The following is a 17,469-nucleotide window of genomic DNA, read 5'->3' as shown; positions in this document are numbered from 1 at the left end:
TTTCATGGTCCGCTTTTTAAAATCAGTACAGAACATAACCTCTCTAAACTGGACACCTCTTAATACCTGGATATTTTACTTGGTCCCGAGGATGTCCGGTTTAGAGGGGTTTTATTGTACTCTGATATCTGTGTGATGCTGCGTATAAAATATCCCTTGCTGCTAAATAGAACGAATAGCCCATTGCATGGCAGCAACAGATTTTTTGTCTTATTATCTGTGTGGTCCTTAACCATATTTACGACGCCATATAACCATAAATAATTATTTTAAAATGTGTCGAGTGCGTCGTTAAATAAAACATTTCAAATAGAATTCATTAATTGTATCGTTTAAAAAAAAGCAAAAATAAAAGCAAACAAACAGAAAAAACAAACAGCAAAACCAAAAATCATATTAATTTAAAACTACATTTTCGCGTTTCACTTTTGTCAAAAGCCACGCACTACGTTCGTAGTCTTTTGTAAAACATCACACTTTTTAACTGATCGTGTTATAAATATAATATGAAGTGAATATATTAATACGGTTTGCTTTACACCTTATTTTATCACACGAGCGTACACACCAAACATGCTTATCAACGCGACCCGAAAAACTGCGATTACCGGCACGAAATCCGAGACCAGTCCATAGTGGGCAGACGTAGCGACTTGGAATCGTAAAATAATTCTTTCCACTGAACGAAATCATGCAATATATCTTTATTTTCACAGTGGTGTGGATTTCTGTTGATAGATTCAGTAACGCCAGGTAGGTCAATATCGATCACATTGTTGATATATCACTCGGAATTTACATATATATTTATTCCAATAATAAATTATAGGCCTACAAGATCATATACATGATTTAATTTGTCAATCTTGAACACAGACTCCTTCAGGAACCATACCGCCATTCCAAGTATAATTATTAAATGCGTTCTGTTGAATATAGTCTGGTTTAGGAAATACAATGTAGTTCTCCTTTAAATGTATAAAATAAACTGCATACAATGTATAAAATAAATGAACTGCCTTTAAGTTTTCAAATCTTCCTTTAATGAATACGATTAAGTTGACCTCTTTCCTATCTAAATAATACATTGGTTTGAAGGTACTTGTTAGTGGCCGTCCATAATTTTCAACATTTTCACGAGCGTACAAACCGTACGCGGGGGAGGGGGGGGGGGGGGGCGGGTGTACACTTTTAGGAGGGGGAGGGGGGTCAAAAGTGTACTCTGTACACTTGTGATAATGTTGAAAATTATGGACGGTCCCTTATTTATATTACAAAATGATAACAGTAATGTGTGTAGTAGGCCTATGCTGCTATTTAATTATATAACAACACAATGAAGCGGTGCTTTGGTTTTAAGGGTGAATAACTCACACATTTTGCAGTCAACCTATATTGAGTTTATGCATGGCAGTTACCAAACGACTGTACTTCCTAAAAATAGCAGTCACGTGTATTGTCCTATTTTTCACAGAGTATATTCTGACATAGGAATTAAACCAACATGCATGCAAAGCTGTTTGGTTGTGTGCAACCGTTGATGTCCAGTGACGGATCCAGAATCAATTCGGAGGTGGCAGTAATATTGCTGAAAGGAAAGGAATATGTATTTCGCGACACCCCAGCATATTTTAAACTGCGTCTTTTAATTAACATAATCCACATAACATACGTCGATTTAATTAGTAGAAAGGGATTTTTATATGCATATTCTCACAACAGGTTCTTCGGCCCCCTCCGCCCCCACTCGTGGACGACAGTGTACTTTTTTCTTTCGTCTCACTCTAAATAAATAATGATAAAAATCTGGCTTGTGGGCATCCCCACTCCACTAGAGACTGTGGTCCCCGCACTAGAGAGTGTGCCCCCACCACCAGCCTTCCACTCCAGATACGGGCCTGCACGGTCAGCGAGCGCGCGCGCGCGCGCGCGCGCGCGTGTGTGTGTGTGTGTGTGTGTGTGTGTGTGTGTGTGTGTGTGTGTGTGTGTGTGTTATTCTATGACCAATATCGCCCCTAAGTAATTGATTCAACGCTGGACTTGATAATGTGAGGTACACTGTAAGCGAAATCATGTGACATCTTAATAAAACATTTGATGATAACAGTACATAGAGTAGGATAGACGCACCATAAACAATACCAAGCCCTGTGCCCATAGGCGTACGAGACGGGGTAGCTGAGGGTCAACTGCCCCCCCCCCCCCCCCCCAACATACTCACCACCCTGCTGTTGCTGGATCAAATTTTCGAATTCGGGCGAAAACGATGGAATAATTCGGGCAAAATGGGCTGAGTTAAACCTTTTTTTACCATGTATTTCCATCATTCTACTCAAAATATTAGTTGTACTCCATGTAAAAATGCGTAGTGATTCGTTTGCAACCCATAAACTTTGGTGGTAATGCTAATATGAATGAACGTTGTTATCCAGATTTGGGCATTACCGTTTAATTCGGGAAAAAATTAGCCTGCCCGCTATACTACCAAAAGGGAACCCACACGCTTATATGCCTGTGTCCGAGGTTCATAATTATGTCAAAGCTTTTTTTTTTGTTAGCTTATTTGTGCTCCGATTTTTTCTTTCATTGCGCCCTAGTTAATTTAAGTTAGTTACTGTCTTGACGTAGATTTTTTTTTTTTTTTTTTTTTTTTTAAAGTTTTTTTGTTTAACGACATCCCTATGCTAAATCACACTGATTAATTAATCATGGGCTTATGGGTCTCAATCACTTGGTAATTCTGACACGTAGTAAATTCTTTATTTATAAAAGCAGAGTGAAAAATATCTTGCCAAACATTGAACATTTAAAGAATGAATTGTACATAAGATACCAAATTGAAAAATATTCTTACTTCACTAAATGTAGAAAAGCTGATTTCGATAAAAAATTGTCAAAATATGCAACACTTTTTCAAAAAGAGTAACAACATGAGAAAGTACAAACTTCTGAGGATCATCTGTATGAATATATATGTATATAATATACATGAGTATGCAAAGGCATGAGTGGAAACTGTCAATTGTAATATGGGATTATGTGTGAATGGCTGGATGTATGTTTGTCTTGTTACATGTGTGTCTGAAAAAAACACCTCCCAAAACCCTCCATAATTAATTCAATTGCCAAATGTTCTATTCCCAGTGTTGGTGAGACTTATAAAAGAAGAATATTGTAAGGTGATGATTCAGGGCTCCCCAACCCTGACAAGACCTATCTTCAGAGAAAACCCACTTGATTTTCCCATTATCACGAAGGGATCTTTTAAACGCATTTTCACACAGACTGGATAACACATACCATGGCCTTTGATTATGCCAGTTGTGTGGTACTGGTTGGAATGGAAAAACCCAATGGGTTTGCAGAGGTGGTTTGATTCTACAAGCTCTATCGACTGAACTAAATTACGATCCTGAATGGCGAGACACGGGAAGAAAATTAAAATAGATGATCTGGGCGGGACGTAGTCTAGTGGTAAAGCGCTCGATTGATGCACGGTTGGTTTAGGATCGATCCCCGTCGATGGGCCCATTTCTTGTTCCTGCCAGTACACTACGGCTGGTATACCAAAGGCCGTGGTATGTGCTATCCTGTCTGTGAGATAGTGCATATAAAAGATCCTTTGCTACTAATGGAAATATGTAGTCTGTTTCCTCAAATGACTACGAGTCAGAATTAAACAAAACAAACAAACAAGCAAACAAAATGAATGATCTAATTTAAATGTTTAACTATTAGTTTTTAGCTTTTAATAACCTTTAGCAAGTTAAGGGATATTGTTTTCTGAAAACAGTTAAGTTTAGTGTCAGAAATTGTCAATGTATTTGATTTGTATATACCCCTGCGCGTGCTGTAACCTCGCCGTGGTGCAGGGGTGTAACATTTTCTTTGAGAATGGCCAATACAGCACAAAATTGAAGTTTTGAGTAAAATTCAGTATCTATCTGTGATATTTGTGTTTTCGCACAGTTCTTTACACTGTTTTTGTTTAAATCTTGAATTTTTATATTGATGTTGATCATCACTTTATTTATTTGCATTACCATAGTTTGACACCCAATAGCCGATGTATTTTTTCGTGCTTGGATGTCGTTTAACATTCATTCATTCATTCATTCATTCATTTGTATATATGTAATATTTTCTTTGTGTAGCATTACAACACCAACTTGTTTTTGTCCTCTCTTTTTTAAAAGCCCTATTTACTTCGTGGTGGCGCCAAATGTTATTCGCCTCAATACAGACGAAGTAGTGACGCTGACAACGTACGGAATACAAGAAGACATCACGATTGAAGTGTCTTTGAAAAACTTCACAAATAAGAACCAGACGTTTTTCCGGAATACTGTTACCGTGTCCAAAGGTACGGTTTACTGCCAGTGGCAAAGGTTTCTCGCCACAGTCCATCAGAATCACCATCTGGTAAGATCGAGTCTGATCTTATTCATTCATTTCAACTTATTTTCGTGCTTATATCCATTTAAGGTTCAAGCACGCTGTCCTGGGCACATACCTCAGCTATCTGTCCAGGACAGTGAGTTAGATGTTAGTGGTTAGTGAGAGAGAAGAGTGTGTAGTGGTCGTTAAAACTTTGGGTGGGAGCCGATACCGGGCTGCGAACCTGTACCTGCCAGCTTTATGTCCGATGGCTCAACCACGACAACACCGAGGCCGGTCGATCTTATTGTGGAGCGCTTCTGTTAGTAGATCTAATACATATGTAAATATTCGAATTTCCATCCAAAAGGTTTTTGAGGAGAATCAAGTACTTTTATAACGAACCAGGTTATCAACAAAACACTTTCTATAAACTGTGTCACCAATTGTAAGATTCATGTTTTCTACTAATTTATTATATTGTGAAATAGTGGTTAAAAATACATTGACAATCTTCACAAATAATCTCTAAACTTGTCTTGCCATTGACATGCCAGCTTAAAGGGTTTTTTTTCTTTCTTGAACGCCTAACCGATTAACAGCTAGTGATTCTTGCTATGCCGTTTTTTCCTAATATATTCACTGAACTTTACAATGATATGATTTCCCCCCACAATATCTGTTTTGTTGGCTTGATTCTTTAGGTGTTCCTACCAATGTTACGATTCGACTGAATGTCGAGGACATGGCAGATGCCGTAAAAGAAACTCACTACGTATCCCTGGTTGCTCAAGCCAACGAAGAAGCCATTTCTTTTAGGCAGGAAGTCCCCATCCTCGTTGACGCCAGTCCGGGCTTTATCTTTATCCAGACGGACAAACCTTTATACACCCCAGGGCAAACAGGTAAGTCCGCGTTGATCTCTATTTCTGGTTACCCGTTACCAAATCAGTGGCTTTCGGGTCAGAGTTCAGGGTATACCAGTGTAAAAGCATTTAGCAGTTCTGATTGGTAATACATAACAATTTCAATTCAATTTATTGCACAATATCAAACAATCTGTGTTAGCATACAGAGATAATAACAGTGTTTTATGTGAATGGATATTTAACGACACGCCAGCACAAACCACACACCGTCTGTTAGGTGTATGTGATATGAGACTATTATGTGATGCATATAGAATGCTAAACGAGCTTTCCTGGCATACCATTAGTTTTATGAAATGAGTGAACAGTTTTGGTTTCACTGTTCACGAGACAAGCTAGTTTAGTATTTTATTTATTACAATCCAACTGTAAACAAGCCGCAACGCAGATGTAATCACATGTCGAGACCTATTACATTTTATTTTTCGACGAATTGAGTCAGCAAGTGATCTACGTCACGCTCAGGTCATGCCAGTATTACACTAGTTAGATATTGAATGATTGTTATGGCATGAGCAATATCTTATACACTGGTGTGTAATAAATAGTATTCTGGAAGTTGATACAAGTACACGTGATACAGTGATGACTACAGGTAGTTTAGATAATTTTCTGCATGCTATAAAACACCAAGGCCCCGTTGTTCAAAACATAGTTAAAGTAACCCTGAGTTAGTGTAAAAAATTTCCTTTTACTTATTATTACTCAAATACAAAATAAACTTTAGATATGATTATGTATGGATATCTTTGATTGTTCTAAATCAAGTCTCAACATTATGTTTTAAATTTTTATTTGTACCGATTAAGTCCTTGGTTTAGAAAATTTATGTTAAGCACTGGTTAAACAAACTAACATTTGAACAACTGGCACCAGGTTTTCTTGCATGCAATTAAAATTAAGGAGCCGCTGTTTATATGTGTATTCTGGGCTCCCCGGGATGATGGTGATTAAAAGATTAAGATCATTATTTATTTATTGTTATATTGTATTATTTTAATTTTTAATTTTTATTATTTTTATTTTTATTATTTTTATTTATTTTTTCAGTTAATCTCAGGATAATTCCTCTGAGTGCAGATCTGTTCCCGGCCAAATGGAAAGTGCACATTGATATATTAGTAGGTATTTCTATTTCTGTAGCCGATTCATTCATTTTAATTTATATTTAGTGCTAAAATCACGTGATATTCGAGTTAACGTTAGGTTGTTAGAGGTTAGTGAGAGAAAAGTCAGTTTAGCGGCTTTGTAAACACATTTCAATTGATCGGTAACCGTTAGATGTGGTGTCATCGCTAACTACGTTTCGAAACTATTAACTCCAGTGGCGTAGGAAGGTGTCAAAAAGTGTGTGTGTGTGTGTGTGGGGGGGGGGGGGGGGCACACTTTTATATTTACACTTTTACAAAGCAAAATATCCCCCCCCCCCCCCCCCCCCCCCCCCCGTTTCCTACTCCAGTGAACTCTGATGACTGGCCCCTTGTTATAGTTGATATGTTCTTATAGTAACGTTTGTTTTATTTTAACGGCACTACTAGAGATCATTGATTTATTAATCATCGGCCGTTGCATGTCAAACATTTGGTAATTTAAGACTCGTATCACCCATATGTAATCGTTCTATCATTCACGACAGATTATGATCTTTCATTTTCTAAAACAAAATATATTTTACTGAACAAAAGAAACGCGAATATTAATTTAGTTAATATCTATTCAAATTTTTTTTTTTTTAATTTAAAATTATTGTTTGAATCACATTAGTTTTTGTGTCTGTTAAAAATATCAATGTGTTGTTAACATTTCACACACATTTTGATTGTCTATTTCAATGACCTAATATTGGTACAGTCAGTATTCTGTATGACCTCCATTTGCGCTGATGACAGCCCTGCATCTGCAGTTCATGGATTGGATCAGACTGTTTACCGTTCTTCTGGGGATGTTGGTCCATGCGTCACGTATCGCCTACTGCAGACTTGCTTGGGTTGCTGGACGGGGGCGCATTTGGTTTAGATGTCTCTGTATCTCATCCCCAAAATGTTCATTGGGGTTCAGATCGGGGCTAAGAGATGGTAATGGCATGGTGATGATGCTGTGCTGGTGTAGAAAGTTCTGTGTACTTCTAGTTGTGTGTGGACGAGCGTTATCCTGTTGCAAAATATGGTTTCCATGACGACGAAAAAATTGAACAATTTGAGTTCTGAGCACTTGATCAATATAGTAGCGTTATGCTGTTACTCCATTTCCGTGACCTGGGCTAACATTTTGGAACGTTATGGGTCCCACACGCCGATTGAAGCCAATTCCGCCCCATATCATAACACTCGGTCCGCCCCATACAATGACACATCCATCAGTATAGGCCTACCTTTCATCAACTCTGCGTCACACTCGCCTACGTCCGTCCTGGTGATCAATGCAAAATTGGCTTTCATTGGAGAAGAGATATGTATGCCAATGTCTATGTCGCCAATTCACGTGATTTTGGGCCCACTGGAGTCGACCTAGGCGTTTGTTTCAGAACGGGTTCTCTTGCTGGACGCCTGTTTCGAAGGTTTCTTCCTGCAAGCCGCCGACGAACGGTCTGACCGCTAATGTGCCTCTGGTGGTTACCAATAATTGTCCGAGCTGTCTCATTGGCGGAACGGAACCTGTCAACCAGATGGGTGCGACCAATATGCCGATGTTGTCTTGCCGTGGTCACCCTAGTTCTGCCACTTCGTGATCTATCACTTGTAACACCAGTGACAATAAAACGCTCTTGAAGACGATAAATTGTTGATGGATGCACATTAAAAGTGCGTGCAATGTCATCTGGCCTATCTCCAACCATTAATCTCCCAATTGTTCTTTCACGTTCAGCAGTCGTTAATCTTGGTATAGCTGCTGCGCCAAAAACAACACTGAAAACATTAGTTTTCGGGATTCCTTTTATTCATGTTGACTGAATGAATAATGCGCACACCTCAAATCCCTATTGAATAAAAGGCCCCATAACCAACATGGCTAGTACGTGCAAAAAGTGTGAGCTGTTCCCGAGATTTTCAATAAAACTGATTTTCCAAACCTTTGAATAAAAGACCCCATAACCAACATGGCTAGTGCGTGCAAAAAGTGTGAGCTGTTCCCGAGATTTTCAATAAAACTGATTTACCAAACCTTGCATTGCATTATAATAATTGCGTAACATTATTGAAGTAATTGTATTTAGAAAAAAATGTATATTAACATTTTCGCATTTCTTTTGTTATTCAGTATATTTCACGTTACCATGTTTCTTATTTAATGTCAGTAAAAACGTTTTGTTCTATAATGTTCACAAAAACTAGGGGATATTGAACTTAAATTTACAACATCCTAATATCTATACGTATTATGTAAACTTTAATTAACACACTCTTTTAACAAAGGGAATACATTTTACAAATTAGTTTTCTTATGAACGATTTTGTAAACCTGGTCGTACACAAAACCAAAACGCAAAACGACCAAATGTCCGATTTTCACACATTCACGAGGAAATAAAAAACTTGAAATTGACGTGCAGGACATGTATTGTTGCGTATAAAAACTCACAAGAATGGAATCATGCCATTAATTGTATGAAAAAAGGTATGCGAGCCAAAGGAATACCTCAAGTTGGAAGGACGCGTTCAAAGATGTAGGGTAAAAGAGTCGGACACGGTTGTTTGTCGAAACAACTTTGAAGCTGTATTTTTTATTTATTATTATTTTTTATTTTTTTTACTACAACAGGCATTAAAGAAGAAATAAATTAAAAAAATTAGCTAGAACTTCTACAATTTGTCATAAGTTCTAACGTTATATCACTGCTACCTTTTCATTTAATGCTTAAAGGAAGCCACCGCAACGGTAATTTAGAATGAATGAATGAATGTTTAACGACACCCCAGCACGAAAAATACATCGGCTATTGGGTGTCAAACTATGGTAATGCAAATAAATAAAGTGATGATCAACATCAATATAAAAATTCAAGGTTTAAACAAAAACAGTGTAAAGAACTGTGCAAAAATACAAATACAAATATCACAGAATTTTACGGACACCGAATTTTACTCTAAACTTCAATTTGTGCTGTATTGGCCATTCTCAAAGATAATGTTACACCCCTGCACCACGGTGAGGTTACAGCACGCGCAGGGGCGGTAATTTAGAATACGAAATAAGACACATTTTAAAGTTTTGAGTTTTGGTTTTCTTTCTCAGATAATAATCAGGAAATTAATTCAGTGTCATGCTTGTAGCAACATTAAATACATATTTTGGACGAACATGGTATTTATTTTAAAGATTTGTATACATGCATAGATATCTTTTTAATTATATTTGTATCTTAAACTACAGTATTGATCCGAATCCAAAATTTATTTTTTCACTCTACATATGACCAAGATCTGTGAAATTAAGTGTCCTAAATACTGTCCGACTTAAAAGCAAACGTGTCCGAGTCAATATCGAATTTTGAAATATCATTTTAATGTCATATTTTACAATATATTTGTGTTGATAAAGTGTGTATTAATTTCTTTTAAAATGCATCATGCAGTCTAAGGAATACCAACTTTTGAACAGTAATCGTTTAATAACAAACGGTCATTAGCTGTGATCTGTGTCCGACTCACGATCACTTTACTCTACAGGACAACAATTCCAAGTTTCGTAATGTTATCAGTAGACTTTGGCAACAGTTCTAAATGTCTGGTCGCGTTTGTGATAGACATCGTAGTGGACATCCGAATGAAACAACCAGTCGCCAAGATAGAGTTTTAGCTGCGTAATCGTCAGATCAACGCTACTCAACTTCAACAACAGCTTGCACATGTAACTAGGTTACAAGTCAGTGCTCAGACTGCGAGAAATCGTCTCCATCCAGGTAGTTTGAGAATGCGTCGACCTGACAACGCTGACACTTGGAGAAAGCGTTTCCATCCAGCCATTTTGAAAATGCGTCGACCTGACAACGCTGACACTTGGAGAAATCGTCTCCATTCAGCCAGTTTGAGAATGTGTCGACCTGACAACGCTGGCACTTGGAGAAAGCGTTTCCATCCAGCCATTTTGAAAATGTGTCGACCTGATAACGCTGACACTTGGAGAAATCGTCTCCATCCAGCCAGTTTGAGAATGCGTCGACCTGACAACGCTGACACTTGGAGAAATCGTCTCCATTCAGCCAGTTTGAGAATGTGTCGACCTGACAACGCTGACACTTGGAGAAAGCGTTTCCATCCAGCCAGTTTGAGAATGCGTCGACCTGACAACGCTGACACTTGGAGAAATCGTTTCCATCCAGCCAGTTTGAGAATGCGTCGACCTGACAACGCTGACACTTGGAGAAATCGTCTCCATCCAGCCAGTTTGAGAATGCGTCGACCTGACAACGCTGACACTTGGAGAAATCGTTTCCATCCAGCCAGTTTGAGAATACGTCGACCTCACTGCGCTCAGACTGCGAGAAATCGTCTCCATCCAGCCAGTTTGAGAATGCGTCGACCTCACGGCCAGACATCGGTAACTACGACAGGGCTGCTGGTGACGACGTCTAGGCGTTCGACAGAGGCTCAGTTGTCCCATAGAATGTTCAGTGATGAGTAGGTCTACCTAGATTCATTCTAGACTTTAATGGAGTCATTCTAGATAACAGTTTTCAATAAGCAGCTGTGGTTCCTTATGATCACTGTGAGAGACGTTCAGTAATAGTATGGGCAGGGATCTCAGTTACCAGAAGAACTGATTTTCTTTTTCCCCCCGAGGGCGAGTTACTCGTGTATAGTATTGTGACGATATTATTACAGGCCCTATCTCACGTTATGTTATTTGCTAGACGGTATGATTCAGCTTTTGTTGTCCAACGGGCCCACCGTGCGCAAATTGTCACCGCGAGTACCTTCAAAGGTGTCAAATTCAGACTTCACCATGACCATCCATGTCTCCAGACCTATCGCCAATAGAACATCTTTTTTTTTTTTTTTTTTTTTTTTTTGGGGGGGGGGGGGGTGGTGGTTGAATAGTTAAAGTTTGTTTTGTATAACGACACCACTAGAGCACATTGATTAATTAATCATCGGCTATTGGGTGTCAAACATTTGGTCATTCTGACACATAGTCATCAGAGGATACCTGCTACATTTTTCCTAATGCAGCAAGGGATCTGTTTTATATGCACTTTCCCACAGACAGAAAAGTACATACCACAGCCTTTAACCAGTTGTGATGCACTGGTTGAAACCAGGAAAGCCTCAATCAGTTAAATGGATCCACCAATGTGGTTCGATCCTACGACGAAATACATACAAAGGAATCTGCTGGAACTAGGCGTGCCCCCCCCCCCCCCCTCCCAAGAAAGGTGCAGCATCTTCCACAGAACTTTGTCTATATAATATGCGACGTCAATGCAGTGCCTGTTTTTTTTATGCAAGAAGCGGTCTACCGACTCCTACTTCATACCAGACGTCTTGCCAACTTTTATAACGCACTCTTCAAAAACTTGTTTGTGACGTCATGGTTCTGATGTTAATGACAATTAACACATCGCCCCCCCCCCCCCGCCCCAATTAAATGTATTGTTGAAAATAAACTATGTTAATAATATTTAATAAAGAATGTCACACCCTCTGTTGCAGTTTAAGTACACCAATCAGTATCCCCTACTTTTTGTGAGCACTATATATTTAGAATCCAGATGGCGTGACGGTCAGCCATTCAGCCAATGACGGCGAAGGACCTTTCCTGGTGGAGAAACTGAAGATTCCTAACAACCCAGTGTTTGGAAACTGGACAGTGTCGGCTAAATACACCAATGGGGTAAATCAAAATAAATTCTGCTTGTTCAAAATATGTCTTAACCTTAAATGGATAGTGATTACAAATTAACAAGTTTTTATTGCATCGCAATTAGCATATACCGTATTTCCTCTAATACACGCCTTGTTGTTTATTCCTTTCAAAAGGAGCCCATACATGACTCCAGATTGAGGCTCAGTGCTTATTTTTTCCATGCAAACTTTAAATTAAAATAAAATAAAATTGAACAGCACAAAACAATGAACAATTAATATGTATGTGCTGTTTAACTTAAAATAAAAATCACTGTAGAGTTTGTTCTTACCCATAGGCCCACCCTTTTCATGTTGAATCCACATCATCACTTAAACATGCTTACTGTGGGCACAGCCTCTGATTAAAATCAGGGATTGTTCCCATAGTAAGAGGGGGATGGGGAAGGAGAACCCACACTTATTGGATGTCGGTGATTCTTTGATGCCTGGTTCATATTAGAGGAAATACGGTATGATTACATAAATACAATATGAATATATCTAGGGTAGAGTAATGGTAAAACTGTTTGGTAAATTAAAGTTTGAACTGCTGTATGTATGATCTTAAAGTCTCCAAGCTTCATTAAAGCCTTGAGTCTTGGACTTTAAAGTGTTAAAAACACAAGCAACGTTTAAGTGTAATTATTTTGTTTATTGACACTAGTAGAGCACATTGATTTATTAATCATCGGATATTGGATGACAAACATTTGATAATTCTGACATATACAATGTAGTCTTTAAAACCCCACTACATTTTTGCATTAGCCACAAGGGATCTTTTATTTGCACTTTCCCACAGACCGGACAACACATACCATGGTCTTTGATATACTAGTCATGGCACTGTTGGGACAGAAACAAACAGCTAAAGAATGGGTCTACCAAGGAGATTTGATCCTTCAACCTAAGCATCTCGAGCACGTGAATTACTGACTAATCTAGATCCTGCCCCTTTAAACACAAACAGGGTCTAATTCGGCTGGTTTTTTATATACAAATTATAACAAATGATGAATTATATGTCGTATATCACTGCACTTTACTGAGTGAAGTTTGTGTGTGTGATATATTAATCTGCTGACAGTCATTACAAACATGGGTTAAGTTACTGTTAAAATGACTCACTTTTGTCTATTTATGTTTCAGCTACAAACGTCGGCTAAAATAAGATTTGAAGTCCGTGAATACGGTATGTTTATATTACAGAGAACACATTTTGTTTTCAGAATCTTGATCAGCGATATTTCTAGTCAATTAAAAATTGATTAGCAACTACTGTGTAATGTTTTAAAATTGTATAGCGATCTCTGAAACTTGTGTAGTGAATTGTGATGCGATACTGAACAAAATGTTCCCTGTATTGGTTCTGATGAATCGATAGAAATGTGACAATGTACATTGCATGACTTTAAGCCTGGTTATTATATAATCTGCCCAGGCACTTGTGCAGAGGGGTCTAGTCTGCAGTTAGGGAATGAGACATGCTCCGGCAAAAAAAAAATATATTGAAAAAAAAGGAAGTTTTGATCCCGAAACCCTCCATACGCACCTGATGTCCCATGTCACGGACATATGCTGACTGATGCACATCGACAGTGCAAAAAAATATTTTTATGGGAACACAGTCACAGATGGTCTGCTTTGGATCGGCGATGGATCAGGGAAGTTGAAATCTGTTGAACTTTGCAGATTATCACAGAGCATCTGCGTCGATCTGCATCCATTACATATTTAATGGAAACCAGGCTGATGCAAAGGTAAACTTAATATAATTCACTGAATGAATGTTGGTTGAACCAACAGATGGATGGACAGACAACAAACTTATACAACAAATGTGCAATCCTGATAAGGTATTTACTTACACATCAATTTAAAAAAAAAAAAATTGTTTTGTTTCTCCAGTGTTACCGACCTTCACTGTGACCTTCAGAGTACCAGAAGAGGACAAGGTCATATTACCTACCGACAATCTGTTTAAGGCGAAACTCCTTGCTCGGTAAGAATGACTTTTAAACATTGATGTGGGGTGAGATGTAGCTCTATGGGAGAGCACTCTTCTGAGATGTGAGAGGTTGCAGGATCGATTGCCATTTATGGACTTTGATCCCCCATCCCATACCAATCAGTAATAAAATAAAAAAAATTCTAAAATAAACATAATATTTTTCCTTTAAAACTCAGTTGAGTATTGGGGTTTTTTAGTGGGATTTTTAGTTTTTTTATGGATTTTTTTAAATAAAAGGATATTACTGCCTTTAATCAAGTATTTACGGTAATAATTTGTTGTTGTTGTTCTTGCAGATATGTTTATGGAAAGCCAGTCAAAGGGCATGTAACTGTGACATACGGACTGGTTTGGCATGGCCATGTGTTCACAATGGGAAAACAGCGTAATATAAAGGTTTTGCACATAATCATAACATTTACATACATGTTATAAATAAAGGTGTAGTGTAACTAGAATATCCTGTACAAGAGTATAACCAATAATGCAGTAGCCTTGGAAATACAAATTACACTGATTAACTATGGACATGGATTATTACATTTATTTAATAACTGTCTAGTACCTGACACGTGCTTATAAAACTTTTAGAGTCCAGACTCGATCGCTAATGACATCACACACATACAGTTTGTTTGGCGTTGTCATGAAATGGTGAAATACCCTCTAAAAATAGACTAAAACTTGACTCTATAACTTTTGCTTCTCAGATGCACGTGCGTTTCTAAAAATATGAGAAATGCATTTTGTGATATTAAAAAAACCAGGATGACGAAAAACAGTTCGGATGTATGGAAATGGATAATTTAAACAATAAAGTCAGTAAAGTATGATTTCAGTTATCAAAAATGGCTCTTAATAGTAAAAAATGTGCCTTAGTGTTTAAAAACTAGGGTATGTCCCTTTAATTAGATCACAAATATTAATATTCTGTAATTCTATATAATGTAATAATTTTTCAGCAATTAGTATAATGTCAACATATTTTACAATATATTTCTTTTATAATTTAGTTAAATACAACAGGAGAAGCCCTATTCAAAGTGAAAACTGAGGCATTGAAACTTCCCATTGAAAGCGTCTGGTTTCCAAATGGCGGCCGTCTCTTCCTGGAAGCGGCCATCACAGAGAGTGCGTCTGGTAAGATTGAGCACGCAGTCGACCAATCGGTGGTGTTTGCTGAGACGGCATTTGTATTCAAGTTTACACGTTCTTCAAGATACTTTAAACCAGGTCTACCCTACATTTTCCATGTAAGTCAAGTTTACATGCTCTTTAAGATATTTTAAACCAGGTCTATCTTACGTTTTCCAAATGTTTCTCAGTCATTCTGTGGGTCTATTTGTCTGTTTAATCCATCTAAAATATAGATACATTCTCTTTTAAACTATGGCAGAAGTAATAATGTGATTTCAATTTGTGTATTAAGAATTTGACATGTCAACAAAAAAAGAAAGAAATGTTTTATGCAACAATGCACTCAACATATTTTGATTACATTTTGATATGGCATTCATTTTCATTTATTTCAACTTATTTTCGTGCTTATATCCAATTAAGGTTCAAACACACTGTCCTAGGCACACACCTCAGCTATCTAGGCTGTTTGTCCAAGACAGTGGGTTAGTTGTTAGTGATTAGTGAGAAAGAAGAGGGTGTAGTGGTCTTACACCTACCCACTGAGTCATTAAAATGGGTGGGAGCCGGTACTGGGCTGCAAACCTAGTACCTACCAGCCATATGTCTGATGGCTTAACCACGACACCACCGAGGCCGGAGATGTGATATTAATATTAAGCAACAGTGATAAATAGAGAGGAAACCTGCTGCTGTCATTCAATGGGTTAATTTTTTATTAGCAGGAAGGGATAGATCATCCCACAGATAGATTGGTTCGTAACACAACTTCTGTTACACCAGTTGTGGAGCACTGGCTAAAACGAGAAACAGCCCAGTTTGGGCTAGATACTGGACTAATGGCAAATTAGGGGAATGCTTTATTACTGAGCCATGTCCAGCCCCTAAGTTGCCAATTGTTACAGTTGGTTTTTAAACCCAAGGCAGTAAAATCTTATAAAATAAATGTACCCATAACTGTATAATTATGATGATTTATCCCCTTAAGCTGAAGTAACATTAACATCATCATCAACATCATCACCACCATCATAATTATCATCATCACCATCTTTATCATAATCATAACCATCACCATCATCATCGTAACCATCATCATTAGTATTATCATCATCATTATTATCATCAATATTATAATGATCATCATCAATATTATCATAATTATCATCACCATCATCATCAATATCATCATAATGATCGTCACCATCATCATCAATATTATCATCATAATCATCAATATTATCATTATAATGATCATCGTCATCAATATCATGATCATCACCATCATCAATATTATCATCATAATGGTGATGATGGTCATCAATATTATAATGATGATCATCATAATCATCATCACCATCATCATCATAACTACCATCATCATCAATATCATAATGATCATCATCATCAATATTATAATGATCATCATCATCAATATTATAATGATCATCACCATCATAATCATCATCAATATTATCATCATCATAATGACCATCACCATCATCATCATATATAACCATCATCATCAATATTATCATCATAATGATCATCACCATCATCATCAATATTATCATCATAATGATCATCACCATCATCATCAATATTATCATCATAATGATCATCATCATCATTATTATTCTTATTACTATCAGATTGATGCGTACAGAGCAAATGGAGAGCCCGCACGTGACCTGGATGTTTTGGTGGAGACTCACGCTCAGGTCAAGGACACGGAACCAAGAATCTGGGTGTCACATTCTGCGGGACAGAAAGTTTTTAAGACTGCACTCAATGGTCGAATGGCTTTAGAATTTCTATCACCACCTGAAGCCAAATCCTTGAGCTTTTTGGTATGTTACTTTCCATTCACTTAATGTTTGACTGTAAAGTTTGTTTCAGTTTGAAAAAGAAGAGAAAAATAATAAACAAAAAGTTCTATTTGTGTTTATAATTCATATGAAATTGATTTTTTGTAAACTTTTTTCTGTAGATTTTGATTTACTTGAGACATGTTCATGAGGTTGATCACCTGCTAAACTGGTTTTTGCACCTAATATTAAATAAACATGATTGGATAACAGTGAAACCAGTCAAATTGTTCTACTTGCACATAATAAATATGACATGATAGAGCATGATCGTACCAGTCAAATTATTCATGAGCGTCTGC

General features: G+C 37.4%; 1 protein-coding gene across 1 annotated transcript in view; it reads left to right on the top strand.

Annotated features, from left to right (window-relative positions):
- Positions 1–630: 630 nt before the first annotated feature.
- Positions 631–17,469, top strand: part of LOC121384581 (venom factor-like) — a 60,494-nt gene continuing 43,655 nt past the window's right edge. Inside the window, exons 1-10 of the mRNA XM_041515038.1 lie at positions 631–753; positions 4,197–4,363; positions 5,082–5,282; positions 6,357–6,427; positions 12,009–12,137; positions 13,301–13,343; positions 14,060–14,153; positions 14,459–14,558; positions 15,176–15,415; positions 16,952–17,149. Of these exons, the coding sequence (XP_041370972.1) occupies positions 692–753; positions 4,197–4,363; positions 5,082–5,282; positions 6,357–6,427; positions 12,009–12,137; positions 13,301–13,343; positions 14,060–14,153; positions 14,459–14,558; positions 15,176–15,415; positions 16,952–17,149 (1,305 nt within the window). The 5' untranslated portion in view covers positions 631–691. The remainder of the gene's footprint in view (positions 754–4,196; positions 4,364–5,081; positions 5,283–6,356; positions 6,428–12,008; positions 12,138–13,300; positions 13,344–14,059; positions 14,154–14,458; positions 14,559–15,175; positions 15,416–16,951; positions 17,150–17,469) is intronic.

Source organism: Gigantopelta aegis, chromosome 10 (genome assembly GCF_016097555.1).
Source record: "Gigantopelta aegis isolate Gae_Host chromosome 10, Gae_host_genome, whole genome shotgun sequence".
NCBI lineage: Eukaryota > Metazoa > Mollusca > Gastropoda > Neomphalida > Peltospiridae > Gigantopelta > Gigantopelta aegis.
Note: the sequence above shows the minus strand (reverse complement) of the source record. Positions and strands in the feature narration are given on the sequence as shown.